At 60.7% G+C, this 16,694-nt stretch overlaps 2 protein-coding genes and 1 long non-coding RNA gene across 3 annotated transcripts in view; 1 reads left to right on the plus strand and 2 right to left on the minus strand.

Moving 5' to 3' along the window:
* Positions 1 to 16,694, minus strand: part of JRK (Jrk helix-turn-helix protein) — a 222,333-nt gene that overhangs the window by 33,688 nt on the left and 171,951 nt on the right. The gene's annotated exons all lie outside the window — the stretch shown is intronic.
* On the plus strand, positions 3,425 to 15,648 carry LOC136792937 (uncharacterized). The gene is made up of 3 exons (XR_010837562.1): positions 3,425 to 3,757; positions 5,581 to 5,745; positions 14,702 to 15,648. It is a non-coding gene; the product is annotated as an uncharacterized lncRNA (long non-coding RNA).
* LY6D (lymphocyte antigen 6 family member D) lies at positions 4,188 to 5,862 on the minus strand. Its single transcript, XM_059042573.2, has 3 exons — positions 5,811 to 5,862; positions 4,924 to 5,022; positions 4,188 to 4,708 (listed from the first exon to the last, which is right to left on the minus strand). The coding sequence occupies exons 1-3, from the start codon at positions 5,860 to 5,862 to the stop codon at positions 4,473 to 4,475; spliced, it is 387 nt and encodes a 128-aa protein (XP_058898556.1). The 3' UTR covers positions 4,188 to 4,472.

Raw genomic sequence — 16,694 nt, forward strand, 5'->3', positions numbered from 1 at the left:
ACAGCAGGCAGCAGGGGCCGTGACCCTGGAGGTGGGGGAGACAAAGGAGCTGCAAGCCACAGCGTGGGGAGGAGAAACCCAGACAGAGCCCAGGACTCTGACTGAGGAGAGGAGAGTTCAGGGAAGCCCAAAGCAGCTGGATCTCACAGAGTAGAGAGGAGAGAGCTGTCCCCTCTCCAACCCACAGGGCTGGGGAGGTCAGCAGAGGATGCCTGTGTCTTCAGCTGAGGGCCTATCAGTGCACACGTTTGAGGAACCAACCCCAAGATGTGGAAGGCGCAGGCACAAGGGTTCCCAGAGCTCACACAAGGCTGGAGGAGAAACCTTGTATCGACTGGAAAAAATACAAACCCGCACAACCTGAAAGTCTTGAGTTACTATTTTATTTGGGGACCCTGCTGAGGACTATAGCCCAGGACACTCAGAGCCTCTGAGCTCGGAGGATCCAAAGAGGTGAGGGAGGAGCCGGGACATACAGGAGTTCTTGCTGCGAAAAAACAAACAAATGTACTCAAACATCAAAAGATCACTTCTAGTCACAAAAAGCAGACGTGCAAGTTAATGATTTTAGTGCTTTTCTCTGTTCGGGAAGATGCGAGAGTCTGGGCTCATTGAAATTATTCCTTTGACGTGCATCTTAGCTTCTAGGGTGACTGTCCTGCTTTCCTCTATCCTGAATTCCCCTCAGAGAAACTATAAACTCATGGAACCCAGAAATTCAATGAACGTCAAGCACAAGAAATTGAAGAAATCCATACCAAAGCACATCGTGATCCGTTGCTTAAAACCGGTGATAAAGAGAAACCACTAAAAGCAGACATTGTGTGATGCACAAGAAGAGAAGGACGCCAGCAGATTTCTTGTCAGAAACAGTACAAGCCAACACAGTGAGGCAATATTTGAAATACCAAAACACAAAAAACAAACAACTTGGAATACATATGCCCCCCAAAAACATCTCTGAAAAGTGAAGGGGAAATAAAGATGTTTTCAGACGTGCAAAGGCAAAAAGAATTATTTTCTAGAATTTTTTTTTAAAAAAGTAAAGAAAGAGCAAGAAAAGAAAAATCAAAGAGCTCTACTTAATAAAGTAACAAAGGAGATAAAATGGAATCACAGAGAGTCATCTGGTCATTGACAAGAAGGCAGAAAAAGAGGGGAAAGGAAAAAGAGCAGGTGGGAGAGAGAGAAGACAGAAGGCAGGATGGGAGAGTTAAACCCATGACACCTCTAATCACACTGAATGGTCCAAACACCCCAACTAGGAAGCAGAGGTCGTCAGATTAAATAAAAAGAGAAAGCCATGTCTCTGCTGCCCTCAAGAAGTCCACTGTACATGTAAGATCACGTGTAGGTTAAAAGGCAAAGCACGGAGGAAGAGACACCAGGCTCACAGTAATTAAAAGAAAGCAGGAGTGACCACACTCATATCAGATAAAGTGGATTTTAGAGCAGAAGATATAGCCAGGAATAAAGAAGGACGTTACATAATGATAAAAGGGTCGGTTCATTAAGGGGACATAGCAATCCTAAATGTTTATGCACCTAACAACTGAGTTTCAAAACACACAAAGCCAAAAAACCTGATAGAACAAAAAGGAGAAAAAGAAAATTCATGATTCCAGCCAGAGATTTCAACACTCCTGTCTTAGAGAATTTTTTTTTTTGGCTGCATTGGGTCTTCGTTGCTGCACCCGGGCTTTCTCTAGTTGTGGTGAGCGGGGGGCTACTTTTCGTTGCAGTGCGCGGGCTTCGCGTTGCAGTGGCTTCTCTTGTGGCGGAGCACGGGCTCTAGGCACGCAGGCTCAGTAGTTGCGGCGCATAGGCTTAGTTGCTCCGCGGCATGTGGGATCTTCCCGGACCAGGGCTCGAACCTGTGTCCCCTGCGTTGGCAGGCGGATTCTTAACCACTGCGCCACCAGGGAAGCCCAACACTCCTTTCTTAAGAGCTCATAGGAGTCAACAGAAAATGAATAACGATAAAGGAGACTTGAACAACACTAATAGCCTGTGTGACCTACTTGATAAGCACAGAAGGAGAGCCCGTTCTTTACAAGGACACACAGAATATTGATCAAGATAGACCTATTGTGGGCCATAAAATAAATCTCAACAAATTTACAGGGATTGAAATCCTACAGATTATTTTATTGGGCTACAGTGGAATTAAATCAAGAAATCAAGAACAGAAAAATAAGATCACCAAATATTTAGAAACTGGTCAACACATTTCTAAATACCCGGTGGGCTAAAGGAAAAATTTTAAAGGAAATTAGAAAGTATTTCCAACTGAATGAAAATGAAAAGACAAAATACCAAAGTTAGTGGATGCAGCTAAAGCAGTGTTTAGAAGGAAAGTTTGGGCACTAACGCTTGTATGAGAAAAAATAAAGTTCTCGACACAATGGCCTATGATCCCACCTTCAGAAACCAGAACAAGAGTAAATCAAACCCCAAATAAGCAAAACAAAGGAAATGATAAAAATAAGAGCAAAAGGATCAAGGAAATAGAAGAAAATCAATAGAGAAAATCAATCAACCCAAAAGCTGATCTTTGAGAATATCAATACAATTTTTAACCCCCTAGCCAGATTGTTCAGAAGGAAAAGAGACAAGACAGATCACTGATATCAGGAATGACAAAAGGAGCCTTATGACAGGCCACAACAGCATTACAAAGACAATAAGGGAACGTTATGAATGACATTGTTACCAAAAGTGGGGTCTTCCTGCTTGCGGCTCAAAAGCCAATAAAGAGGCCAGGTTGGTGGAAAGGAAAGTTTGGTTTATTTCCGAGGTCGGCAGGCAACCAGGGCGGTGTGGGGGGGGAACTCCTGTCCAAAGGCCAATTCCCCCCCATTCCCCCCAAAAAATCAGTGGGCTAGAGCTTTTATAGACAGAGGGAGGGGGCTCCATGCAGCGACAGCACAGGCAGCTCTGACAGTCATCTTGAAATTCGCCCTGAGTGGTCTGTCTGATCTGCGGTCATCTTGATTGTTTTAAGTACAGTTAATCTTCATTTCCAGGGTCTGTTTGTTCCCTTTTCTTTGAGGCCAGTTCTCGGCATTGCGGCAGCTTCTGTCACGGCTCCAGCCTGCTCATCACGTAGTTCACTTCCTCCACCTGGTGGGGGTTTCTAACCTGGGACCCAGGTGGCCCCGGTTGTCCCTTTAGGGGTGGCCGCTCTGCGGAGCCTTCCCTGAGCCCGTGCGGAGGCCTCCTCCTCCTCCTGCCTCCGGAAGTTTGCTGACTGCACCCCTGGCTTCCAGATGGGGGGTGGGGGGTCGTCTCTGGAGTTTGGAACCAGGAGGCACTTTCCTCTCTGGCTCCAGCTGGCCCAGCTCAGAGCACCCTCCCCTCTTCGGAGGCGGATGTCCCTGACCCCACCTCTCGATTCAAACCCCAGCCACACGGCCGGCCTGCTGTGGGATATCCCGAGGGCTCGGGATGGTCCGCGCCCTGGGTGTCCCGGCCCGTCTGTCCGACCTCGGGGGCCCGCGTGTCTGACCCGGCCTTTCCACTCCCTGCCCTGGGTGCCGGGTGCCGAGGGCACAGGGTGGGCTCTGAGGGAGGGGAGAGGCATCCCCCCCGGGGCAGCTCTTCCCAAGGCCCGTCTCTCCGGTGGCCACCGGGCGGGGCGCGCTGGTCCTCGGAAAACTCCCGCTGCAGCAGGAGCTCCGGTCGGATCGCAGCCCACGGGAGCGCGCGGAGCGGGAGAGACCTGCCGCGGGCAGAGGCTGCTGCTCAAGGTCACCTGGTAGGACGAGGTGGGACCCGGGCGAGCCTGGGCATGCGGGGCTTGGCCGTGACGGGTGGGGGAAGGGCTGGCAGGGTGGGCGGGGCGGCCCTGCAGGACGGCGGCGTGTTCCACCGCGAGGTCTCAGGCAGGCTGGCGGCTACCTGGTGAGGAGCTGTGGCCTCGCCATCACTGTTGCCCTGACAAACTTTTGCCTACTCAGGCCTCTCCCAGGAGGGCCCTCCTTGTGTGGGGCTGCAGTGGAGGTGCCTGGGGAGGGTCGCGTCCCCTCCAGGGCTGAAGGGTGACGGTGGCCCCCCAGGCATCATGCGCGCTGCCGGGACTGGCCCTGGGTGACAAACCCTGGGACTTGGGGGCCTGTGCGTGTGGACGGCTCCTCCCCACCCCCGCTACTCCCGGAGCTAGCACACACACGACCGCACTGGTTTGCAACCATTTATTCCTGTGCAGGGCTTTGGGTAGAAAAGTAAACGGAAGCCAGACAGAATGACTAGGAAGCCTGAAGGGAGCCGAATGCCTCCCGTCCCCCCTCCTCCCCACCGCTGTTCAGGGAGGGGCGTCCTCTTGTGCTGGGGGAGGGGCAGCTCCAAGCCAGCAGCTCTCCGTGCCTCACCGCCCGCCCTGCCCTGGACCTTCCAGGGGAGCCCCCAGCCCAGGGTGTCTGAGCCCCCATCCTGGCCAGGGAGAGGAGGGGGTGGGGCCCCGGTCCCGAGGGTCACAGGCTGGGGGCCCAGGCGAGGGCCAGGAGGCCCAGGGCCAGCGCCAGGCCGAGGGGGGCGCTGGTGAGCAGGGCGCGGGCTGGCGCAGCGCTCTGCAGACTCTTGTTGCACAGGTCGCCCTGGCAGCACTGGGTGTCGGAGAATCCCCCGCTGACTTGGCTCTGATGGCTGTGCGTGGCCGTGCACGACTCGGCGCAGTCCTTCTGCACCAGGTTCCCAGATAGGGGCTCCACTGGGGACGGGTGGGCGGGGTCAGGCCGGGCAGCGCCCCCGACCCCCAGGGCCTCCCAAGTACCAGTTCCCAGCTTCCACCGCCACCGTGACCGGACGGTCACCGAGCTCACTCCCACCATCCTCCCCAGGGATGAGCCTCCAAGGCCTGGAGCCCCAGGACAGAGCCCTGGAGTGTCCTGCAGGGACCCCTTTCCCGTCCCCCAGATCGCTCACCCTTGGTCACGATCCTGCAGAACTTTGAGTTGCCTGAGCAGGTCTGAGGCTTCTCACAGTTGGTGGAGCTTGTGCATACATGACAGCGGAGAGCCTGGGCTGGGGGCGAGGGGGCAGGGGTTTCAGCAGGCCCCAGGGAGACCTCCCAGGGGGACAGGGAGGCCTGGGTTTACTGCCAGAAAAGACTCCTCCTGGACAGGGCCCTCTGTCACCCGTGCCCTAGGCCAGTCCCCTCTGCGGCCCCTGGGCCCCGCCAGGGTTCAGGTCTTGCACGCAGCCTCAGGAGGCAGGAGGTGACGGTCGTTGCCTGCTGGGGCCCTGGCACCCCACCCGGAGGAGCTGTCCCGTGCCGGGCATCCCTAGAGGACCAGTGAGGAGGTGGCCAGTGTGGGGCGCACTGAAGATCCTTCCCCGGGGGCATCAGAGGCTCTGGGATTTGCTAATAGTGGCCCACAGGACCTGGCTGCAGTCCCCACCCTGGGGGCTGTCTCCTGGTGGGCAGCCCACGGTGAGGACCCGAGGCTGCGTTGGGGTCCTGGAGGCTGTCAGGTGGGCCATGCTGAGCCTGCGGGGGGGAGGGGGAAGGGTGACCCAGGAGGCCCCTGGGCCCCGGAGAGGGGATCAGGGGCTGAACGCTGGGCATCTGTCTTTCCGCAGGAGAGCCATCTCAAGACAACTCCCAGCATCGCTCCGGCTCAGAATGTCTGCTTCTCGGGCTTGATTCTCTGATTCTGAGATATTGTTGGCTGTGATCCCACAAAGTTAAGACGCGGGTTCACTTGGTTCTAGGGTTCACAACGCCGAGGTTCTCCGTGCCTAGAGGTGAGCGACTCCAGGCTGCCAGGGTCTGGCTCCCCACTGCCCCCAGCCCCCAGCCAGCCCCTCACCTGGCCCAGAAGCCACAGCCAGGGCAACAAGGAACAGCGGGGCTGTCTTCATCTCAGCGTTCCTGGGAGCACTGGAAGCCCCTCCTCTCCGAGGCCTTATAGCTGGGACAGGCACTGGTGGGAGGGAGGGGCACGGACCTGCCCCTCCCTGCCTGGCCCACGCCCTCCATCGAGGCACACCCCTGCCCTGCCAGCTGGAGGGATCTCTGCCCCAGCTCCCCCCACCACAACCCTCCCCCCACCTCCCCCCCACCCCCCACACTGCCCCCCCACCTTCCCCCCCAACTCCCCCCCACCCCACACACTTCCCCCCCACCTTCCCCCCCAACTGCCCCCCACCCCACACACTTCCCCCCCACCTCCCCCCCACCCCACCCCCACTGCCTGCCCCTCTCTGGGCTGTGGACAGGGGCCTCAGCTGGCTCTGCAGCCCGCCTCCTCTCTCTGTCCCCTGCCCAGCTCTGGTCACTTTGTCTCTGACTTCCACCCTCAGATAGGGTCACAGAGTCCCAAGCCTGTGTGGGTGCCCTGGGGGGGCCCAGTGCCGTGCTTGGGGCCGAGGGGCGTGGTGCAGGAGCAGGCTCAGGCCCTGCATTCTTGGCCCCCCGGGGGCTCTGGGTTGCTAGGTTGGCCCCCAGGGGTGCTGGGGGAAAGACCCTAGGGCAGTGAAGTGTTCACTAACATGTCTGGACCTCGGGGAGAAGGGGAAAGAGAAGCCCTCGGGGCAGGGACGTGGATGCCAGATATGCCTGCGGAGAGGTGAGCACCGACTGGGTGAGGGAGGTGAAGTCCAGCGGGACCTGGGGCTTCGGAGGAGGGGCAGGGGCTGGACTGCTGGGGAGGGGCTGGTGTGGAGGCAAAGACCCAACCCCGCGTCGTCTCCACCACCCCTGCCTCCCTGCTCTCTGTGTGTGCTCTGCTCCTGAAAGGCGGTGTACTCTTCCAGGCCAGGCCCAGGGCCCACCTGGTGCAGGGTTCGGCCAGGGACTGCCAGGCACACCCCGCCCCACCTTCCCCCTCTGGCGGTGCTCACAGGAGGGGCTCCGGCCTCTGCGCTAGGCTCCCCCTTCCCTTGTCCCTCTCCCCGCAGGTTTCCCTGTCTGCTTGCTGGCCCTGGGACCCCACTACTTCTGCGATGTGCCCGGCAGACCCTGCTGGGAGGTGTGGGGGGACCTGCAGAGGCAGGCGGTGATGGCACTGAGTGGGGCCGGGGCACCGATGGAGGTCGGCGCTGGGCCGCCGCCAGCAGCTGGACCTGCCGCTGGACACGCCCCTGAGGGTCTGGTGGGGCAGCGCCTGCTGTGGCATCGGGGCCAGCCTGAGGCTCTTTGGAGCAGAGGCTCAGGCCGGTCAGGTCTGGGCTCCGGACCCCTGGCCTTTCCTCCTGACAGGCCCCCGGGCAAGCTGGCTCCTGAGCTGGGCCTCACCTCCTCCCTGCCGAGTCAAGGGTGCATATCGTGATGCTGGGGGTCCAAAGAGGTGTGCCCACCCTGAAGCAGTCACTGGGCCTGCAGGACCTGCACGATAGTGGAGGGGTGGTGTTGCGGTGCCTTCCAGGACCCTGGGGGGCACAGGGAGAGGGCAGGCAGGAGCCCCCGAGGCAGCCCCCCGTCGGCCTCCTGAGCCCGCGAAGGCGGCCTGTCCTACTGGCTGCTCCCTGGGGCTTGTTTAAGGCAGCTGGGCTCTGGATTGACAATGCAGGTGACGTGGGGGTCCCTGGACCCTGATCCAGAGAGAGAAAGTCACCCCGAGCTCCGCGGCCTCCCTCGGAGTGCGAGGGAGGGTGCCCAGGAGGTCCTGGGAAGCAGGGCACAGGGCTCAGGGACGGGGTGGTAACTGGCAAGGGGTGGCAGATGGCAGGTGGGGAGTGGTGACTACTTGGGCCAAGGGTCATGGAAGCTGCTGGAAAAATAGGTTTGGGGGATTGGGTTTCCTGTCGGGCCTGGTGGCGCTGCAGGATCCAGGGATGTCGGGCCGACTGGGAGTGGAGGTCTTGTCGTGAGGGCGCTGGGCAGCAGGCTCCCCGCGTGTGGGGCTGGAGGGGGCCCTGTACCCCCGATCCAACTCCGTGAGGCGCCTCAGGCTTTTACGTGGCTGCGTGCCCTGGTGGCAGGGCTAGACGCTGGAGCAGAGGTAGCAGCTGGTCCTGTTCTGTGGGAAGGAGGCCTTTGCCCCGGCAGGGCCGCCCACAAGGACGCGAGCTGCCTCTCCTGGGGCTTCCTAGCAGAAACATCAACCCCAGATACGCTTTACTTGTGGGAGAAAGTGGGTGATTCCAATGACAGGAGCCCTCAGAGAACTGGGAGTTATCAGGATGGTGCAGTCGGGGAGGGCTTCCTGCAGGCAGTGCTCTGGCCACCACAGTCTTAGAGGCCGGGTTCAGGGGACAGAGGAGTCCCGAAGCTCGTCCCCTACCAACCCCTTTCACCGGTGAGGAAAGAAGGGCCAGAGAGGACCGGGCTGGCACCAGGTCATCCGGGAGCGGGCCAGAAACTGGCGCTTGTTTCTGTCACCACTGAGTCCTCCTTCCCTCCCCTCTCGCATGCTGGAGAGAGCAGCCGCTTTCCAGAACCCGAGCCCTCCTATCAGCCTGGGTCCCTGGACCTGACTGTACCGGCAGGCGTGACGCCCAGGAGAGGCCTTAGAGGGAGTACTACCCCCTACACCCTCCCCCTAGCCCTGCCTGCGCCCTTAACTCGGCTGGCCAGGAAGCCAGACACCAAGACAAGCCCAGGCCTCCGCCTGCAGCTGAGGTTCTCCTGCCCGGGCCCTCCCCCTGCACCTTGCTTTCCTGCCCTCTCCCCCTCGTCTCAGCCTGGGCATGGGAGAGGGCCCAGGGCCACCGGAGTTACACAGAGCAGGGGTGTGGCCCAGAGAGGGCAGCGCCTGGCTCAGCACGGCACAGCAGGCACCCCAGGCCTTCCAAAAGGCTCCCAGGCCTGCCCCGGGCTGAGGGTGGGCACCTCCTAACCTCAGGCCGGGACAGGCTTCTTCAGCTCAGGTCACCATAAGGGCAGCCCCGGCCCCGGCTACACCCCCAAACTTCCCTCCACCTCAAGGCGCCCCATTCACCCCCTCCTTCATTCCTTCAACAGAGTTTTAGAAGGACTCAGCACGTGCCAGGCACAGAGGGTGTAACAGAGACTGAGCCAGGAGGGACAAGGTCCAGGCTTCAGCGCCCCCCGACTAGCTGGGGAGATGTCGAGAGGGTGCCTTAGGTCTGCAGGTGGTTGGTAGGCAGCTCTGGAACTTGCAACACCTGACATGCAGGAACTCCCTTTTTATTTAAGATTATGTTAACTGGGGAGGAGAAGGGCTTTGGGAGGACATCACTGATCCTAACCCGTAAGAGGGGAATGAATATCTAATATAAATCATGCGCTCCGTGTCTGTCCGTCTTTGGCACTAGTACCTCTTACACAGGGCAGTGGAAATTCCTTTCCTTGGCAGCCCTCCACCCCTGTCACTTTGTCCCCTTCCCCTTGGGAACAGGAAACGAGCCTTTTTGGGGGTGCTGCCACTCTTTAAGCCCCACTAGAATATGGCCAGGACAACCTAGAATTTCACAGAAAGGTTTTTTGGTTTTTGGTTTTTTTTGCGGTATGTGGGCCTCTCCCGTTGCGGAGCACAGGCTCCGGACGCACAGGCTCAGCGGCCATGGCTCACGGGCCCAGCCGCTCCGCGGCACGTGGGATCCTGCCGGACCCGGGCACGAACCCGTGTTCCCTGCATCGGCAGGCAGACTCTCCACCACTGCGCCACCAGGGAAGCCCTACAGAAAGGTTTTTTGGAAACAGCTGGTGAAACTGTGGACTTGGGACTACGTGTCGGGGAAGTCTGCAGTCTGCAGTGAGACCCCGATTTCAGACGTGGGCAGCCTCTCTGCAGACCCTGCATTTTGCAGACACGGTTACCGGGCACAGGGCGATGGGAGCCAGCAGGGCGGCATCTGCAGAAGCCACGTGGCCTGGGAGCTGTGGGACCCTGTCTCTCCCTGGGAGCCCCAGGAGCCTGTGGACTGGGACACGGGGCCGTGTCTGCTCCTGCAGGCCTCAGGTGGCTGCTGAGCTTGGAGTCCGGAACAGCCCAGCTCCAACGCTCTCTGCTCAGCTTGGTGGCCTCAGGGGCCCGGCTCTGGCACCGGTCCCGGTCCAGGAGTTTGCATATTGTTGCAGCCCGCTCTGGGCGTGGGGACAGCCCTGGGGCAGGGAGGTGGGTCCCAGTCTGGGCCTGCCAGGAGCTCATGACTACAATCCCAGAGGCTCAGGGGATCAGAGGGCTTGTGCCGTCATAACGTGGGACGTTATGTAAGAGGGGAGCGGGGGCGGCCCCCCTGGCTGGAGGGAAGGTGACTCACAGAGGCCCAGGAGACCCCAGGGATGTGCCCAGAGCAGAGGAGGCAGCTCTGACTGTGAAGCCCAGGGCACACGGAGGGCCTGGTGCTCCAGGACCCCTGCTGGCTGGCGGTCGGGGCTTCTAACCCAGAAGACTGCAGAGCCACACCTGCTCCCAAGCCCTCTGAGCTCCAGCTGCCTCCCTGCCCTCCCACTCCACCCTCCCTCAGGGATTTCAGAATAACAGGTCGAAGCCTGAGCCTTCCACGGATGGCCCCACCCCCGCACCCCCCAAATGCTCCTCCCTAAGCCAGCAGCAGAGGCAGTGGCTCCAGGGTCAGAGACGGCCCCACTGCCCGAGAGCCCTGCTCTGCTGGCACATCAGGTGCCCACCCTCAGGCTTCCCGCCGGGGGTCCTCTTGAAGTCCCTCCAGCCCTTCCCTACCTCTGGGCCTTTGCACCTGCAGTCCGGCTGCCTGCCCATGGTCAGGATCACAGCCACAACCTCGCCCTCTGAGAGGCCAGAGAGCCCTGCAGCACCCGACCTCCTCCCGAGTCCCCGTGAGAACTTGAGGGCCCACCTTTGCTTGTCGGTTTGCGGGCCACGGCCTCTGTCTAGAAGGCCGTCAGACCCCCCGCCCTGGCCTGTGTCCTAGACGTGCCCGCCTGGAGCCTGCACCCTTTCCCAGCAGCCCTGTGGGGGGACCGCTCCTCACGGGCTGAGCTGTTGGGCGCTCATCCCCAGGCCCAGGTGTGGCACAGGGCAGTTGTTGGTGGGGGTGGGAGGCGGAGCTGGCGCACAGGCTGGGGGCCACACGCACGCAGGGCCGGCCTTGCAGCGCAGGGCAGCTCAGGTCTCGGGCTGGGCCAGCCGCGCTCTGCACAGCCAAGGAGCCAGGAACCTAGACTCGCACTAGACGGTCCAGTTTTTGTTCGTTTGTTTGTTTGTTTGGGTTTTTGTTTTTTCCGCGCCATGCGGCACATGGGATCTTAGTTCCCCGACCAGGGATTGAACCCGCGCCCCCTGCATGGGAAGCACAGAGTCTTAACCACTGGACCGCCAGGAAAGTCCCTGTCCAGTTTGTTTCGATGGTATATTTGTCAATGATATTTTATTTTAACTTTTTTAAAGCTTCTTTTAGAGCTGTCATATTTTTGGCTATATGGTATGTGGGCTCCCATTCGCCCCAGGCCCCAAAAGATAAGGGTGGGTAAGAAACCAAAGTTCTGATCACTTCCCCTAAAACTGTACATGTCTGGGTACTGAGATGGGACGGACACTAGCCAAGCAATCCTGGTGTCCACACCACCCCCTCCGTCCACACCACCCCCTCCGTCCACTCCGTCCACACCACCCCCTCCGTCCACACCGTCCACACCACCCTCTCCGTCCACTCCGTCCACACCACCCCCTCCGTCCACACCACCCACTCCGTCCACTCCGTCCACACCACCCCCTCCGTCCACACCGTCCACACCACCCCCTCCGTCCACTCCGTCCACACCACCCCCTCCGTCCACACCGTCCACACCACCCCCTCTGTCCACACCACCCCATCCGTCCACTCCGTCCACACCACCCACTCCGTCCACTCCGTCCACACCACCCCCTCCGTCCACACCACCCCCTCCGTCCACTCCGTCCACACCACCCCCTCCGTCCACACCACCCCCTCCGTCCACTCCGTCCACACCACCCCCTCCGTCCACACCCCCCCCCGTCCACTCCGTCCACACCACCCCCTCCGTCCACACCGTCCACACCACCCCCTCCGTCCATACCACCCCCTCCGTCCACACCGTCCACACCACCCCCTCCGCCCACTCTGTCCACTCCTCGCACTCCATCGTTCCTCTGAGCCGGCTGACCTCCTGTGGCCACGGGCCATGGCAGTGGCCAGGCCTTGCCCAGCAGCCCCTGGCTTCCCTGGCCTGAAGCCCAGCCTTGCCTGGAGGTGTCCTGAGATTCGGACTGGACTCTGAAGCCTGTGTGCCTTCCAGACGCCACCCCAGCCCTCAGCCCAGGCCTGAGGAAGTTCTTTGATCTTGCTTCGAGGGGCACGTGGCTGGGAAGGGCAAGCTGCAGCCCAGACTGGGGCCACGAGACTTCGGTTTGGAGCACCAGGCAGTGGGCCGGCCCTAGACCCAGCTCAGAGGCCAGCAGGTGGAGGCCAGGCCTCTGTCTGTGGGTGCAGCAGACAGGCTGGGGGAGGGAGAGAGCACATGGGGCTCTGGGGTCCCCCTGCTCCGGGTGTCGCTGATTTCCACTCCGTAACCCCTTGGTCCTGGGGTGCAGGGACGAGGGGCTGAATGTGAGGGATTGGGGGACCTGCATTCAGTGATCGGTCGGGTAGCACACGGGAGCCCTGTGCGCAGCCTGGAGAAGATGGGCTGCATTTGAAGTAGGGGCGAAGAGGGGCGGGGCTTGAAAGAAGAGGAGGAGCCAGTGCAGAGCAATAGGCAAGGGGGTGGGTTCCCAAAACTCTCCCACAAGCAAAGTCGGCTGGATTTCACCCAGGGGGCACAGCATTTCTCAAACTGAGGTCTATATTCCCGGGGACCTGTAAGAGCTTTTTTCCCCTAATAGGGCAATGTGGGACATACTGAACATAAGGACTCTCAAAGGGCCTTTTGCGGCGAAGATTCTGCAGTCCTGTGGGGCAGGGGCCTGAGAGGGCCCAGCTATCTGCAGAGATGCTCTCAGGGAACGGGGGGATCCTCCGCACGAGGAGGGCAGCAGGGCAGAGGCTGCCCTGGCCCGGGAATGGGCAGAGAAACGCGTCCCAAGTACCAGCCTGCCCAGGGGCTGGGGGTGGGAGTGGAGCTGCCCCTCATTAAACTAACCAGGCATTTGAAACTCACTCTTTTACGAGCTGGACGTTCTCCAGTTAAGGCCCCAGTTCCCACCCCAGGTCCCAGTTAACACATGCCTCAGCCTGGCATTGGCCTCCACTCCCCAGAGTGGCTGCGAGGAGACACGGAGCTCCCTACCCCACAGGTGTGCAGGGCAGGCGAGAAAACTAAGATCCCAGCGAGGCCCTGCACTGGACACCTGCCCAGAGGAGCTCGATCCCACCCTCTGGGAAAAGACCTTGACCCCAGTTATGAACCCCAGGACCGCCACATGAACAGGAGGCTGAGTCCTGCTCCCGCCTCCCCTTCTTCCCTCCCCTCCCTGCTTCTGACCCCTCCTCCCGCCCTGTGCTGGGGACAGAGTGGTGCGGACCCAGGATGTGGACTCAGGCCCCCCGCTGTCAGGCAGGTCTGGAAAAGGGATGTTCCTATGCCTATTTCACCAAGGGGGCTCCAGAGCCCTGAGCCCGGTCCCACGCTGAGCCCTGGCCCTGGTCCCACGCTGAGCCCTGACCCTGGTCCCATGCTGAGCCCTGAGCCCGGTCCCACGCTGAGCCCCAATCCTGGTCCCGCTCTGAGCCTGGGCTTTGGTCACAAGCTGAGCTTAGTCCTGGCCATAAAGAATGGAAGCTGTTCTAGTCTCAGGGCCCATGGCCAGGTGCTGGGGAGGGAAGGAAAGGCTGGCTCGCTCGCGGGCACAGGGCGCCTCACAAAGGGCTTCAGCAGCCCCCGCAGAGCTGAGGCTGGTGGGACCCTGAGCGTCCTGAGTAGAAAGCTCGGTGCCCTGAGTTGCTCTGGCACCCGCCCTCGGCCAGTCTCCCCTCTGCCTTCCCTTCCTGCTAACACAGAGACTGGCCCCTACCCCCGGCACTGCAGCCTTCTGCTTCCCTGCAGCAGGGAGAATACCGGCTCCTCCCTCCCCATCCTGAAGGACCCCGGTCTCGGGGTGGGGGTCTCTGAGTGTCCGCCTGGCCCAGGGGTGTTCCAGCTATAGCCGCTCCTTGAGCGTCCCTGGCTCCTTCAGAGGAGGAACAGAGAGAGAGGTGGAGGATGGGGGTGATTCACTCTGGGCCCCCGGGTGGGCGGGCTGCTCCTGTTCGGGCTGGTCTGGGCAGCAGGAGCCGGGGTGCAGGGACGCCCGTGTTCCTGAGCATAGGCAGCTGGTATTTTCCAGGAGCGAGAAGGTGGCAAACTGGATAAACAAGGGAGTCCCAACAGCAAGCACACGGCAGGGCACACCTGGGACAGCCCGGCACGCCCTCCTTGCAGGTTGGGGCTGAGCCACGGAGTGGGGGGGGGGCACCGCCAGCTCCCCAGTGAGGGGCACTAGAGATGGGCCAGGAAGGGTGAGTAGGAGCTCACCAGCCAGAGCCGGAGCCAAGGTGCACAGGTACACCATCTCAGGGGATGTCTGCGTGGGAGAGGCTCCCTCTCTGAGATGGTGCCCTTGGGTTCTGTTCCAGCAACACGTCGTGGAAACTTCGGTACACCCTGGGCAGAGCTGTTATCCTGTTTAATGTGGGGCCAAGGGACAGCCGTGTCAGGGGCGCAGCTCCTGCCCTCCAGTGTCCATCTCCCTCTAGCGCCCTCTGCCGGCAAAGTGGGAGTGTGGCGGGCAGCGTTGCTGCCAGAAGCTGGGCACAGAGGGTGGGTGTGGACCTGAGCCCATTTCACCACCAGCACCCTGTTTGCTCACTAATAAAGGGAAAGTCACTCAAATGGAGTTGGGATGCCAGAAGAGGGCGCTCTCCCGCACCTACCCCTCAAGGTCAATACAGATCCCAACAGGAAGAGACCTACCTTGCATCTCTGGCAAGAAGTGACACTAAGACCAGCAGGAGGAAGGAAGATTTTTCTCCCCGCCCGACAACAGCCCAGCCAATGAAAAGCCACCGCTCCGTCCACTCCCAGTTTCCTCCAATGGACTCTGTTTATAACAGCCCCTCCCAACTCCCCTTCTCCTCTGCAAAAGAGTCTCCTCTTCTTTGCTTTACCAGACATGCGTATAGTTCACCACAGTTGCATTCTTTGCAAATTCCAAATTGCAATCCTTTGCTATTCCAGAACAAACACATGTTGCTGGTAAAATAACTGACTGTTATACTGTTTTAGGTTAGCTACCCCCTCCCGTGGCCGAGACCACGCGCCCCTCAGGGCTCTTTCAAACCTCGCTCCAGCCCAGGACTGGAAGAGCCGTCCAATGGGCAACGTGGGCCTGGCCCAGGGCGCACTCCCCCCGCCTCCCTGCGCCGTGGAGAGGTCTGGCTGCTCCCCCCTGTTACCCTCCCAGAGCTCCGGAGAGCGAGGCCACCCGGGCGGTGGAGCTTTCTCTGCCAGGTTCAGACCTCGAGTTCGTGCCCCTTGCCAGGTGGGGAAGGGTCTTGAACAGGCACTGAAGTGGCTGAGTGGGCACAAGCTTGGAAGAAGATGCCAGCAGGGATGGTTTTGAAGGAGAATCTTGTGTCCCCAGTGCTGCCCCGAGGCTCTCCGTCCCCAAAGCTCAGGTGCCCTCTTGCTGGCGAGGGGACCCAGGCTTCAGGGTCCCCTCCCCACACTCCACCCCACGCTGTTTATACCACCACTGGGTCCCCTCCGCCTTCCCGTGCCTGCAGTGCCCAGCTTGGAGCCTGCCACCTGGAGGGCCTGTGTCGCTGTAGGGCAGGTGGCTCCTGCAGGACCGTGCCCGGGCCTGGAGACGTCAGCTGGCCTCCTGGAGGCTGGAACGCCCCGAGGGCAGCACCACCTTGCTGGTTCTGCTGCAGAGGCCCGGCCAGGGGGCAGGCTGGGCCTTGGCATCTTGGCCACCAGGACGCTGGCAGATGTCCTCAGTCTGCAAACGGGAGACAGGTCGAGTCGGAGACAGTGAGGGCCCCTAGGCACTGATCTCTTTCATTTATTCACTCATCCACAAATATTCAGGTACCCGCTCATGCTGGGCGCGGTGTCCAGCACTGGCTCACGCTGGCCTTGGCTGGATTGGAAGGACCAGTGGCTCCACAGGAAGGGGGCCTGGGTGTGACAAGAGTGAAGAGAATGGTCTCCGCAGGCGCTTCCCACGGTCCCAGGGAGCGGAGGAGACATTTCCGGGAGGTCCTCGGGCGCGGGCGGCGGCCCGCTAGTTCAGACGCCTGACTGTAGCCTCTGGCCTCCAGCAGTGAGAGCTTAGGCAAGACGCCTGCTTCACTCTCGGCCTTACCACGGGCCCCCGCGTGGCCAACCCAGGAAGGCACGTATGCAGACACCGCCGCAGGCCTGGCCGCCTGGCGCCCGTGCCCCCTTCCCAGCACCGGGGCTGCACTTCCTGGCCTGGATCCCATGTCCCCCCAGCAAGGTAGGGAATCGGTACCCCCCTCAGTCCCTGAGGCCCCGGCACTGACAGCTGGGGTCGGGGAGTCCGTACCCACACTTCCTCGCCCAGGTGGGACGATTCTGAGGTGAGGGTTCTACGTGGGCTTCAGAGAGTCCCAGGGGACAGGGGGTGGGGTCTGCAGTGGCAGCTGGATGGTGCCCTCCCTTCCCCGTCTCCCCTGGAGATGTGCCTTCACCTCCAGAATAAGCCGCCTGCTCTCCAGCCCTTGTCTCAGGGCTGCTTCTGGGGGGCCTGGAACTTAGTGCCTTCAGCACCTGGCACAGAGCTGATCAACAACCAACAGCTACGGCCCTGATGCTAACGATCATCGCAGGGCTTTGGGGCTCC

This window comes from Kogia breviceps, chromosome 17 (genome assembly GCF_026419965.1).
Source record: "Kogia breviceps isolate mKogBre1 chromosome 17, mKogBre1 haplotype 1, whole genome shotgun sequence".
NCBI lineage: Eukaryota > Metazoa > Chordata > Mammalia > Artiodactyla > Physeteridae > Kogia > Kogia breviceps.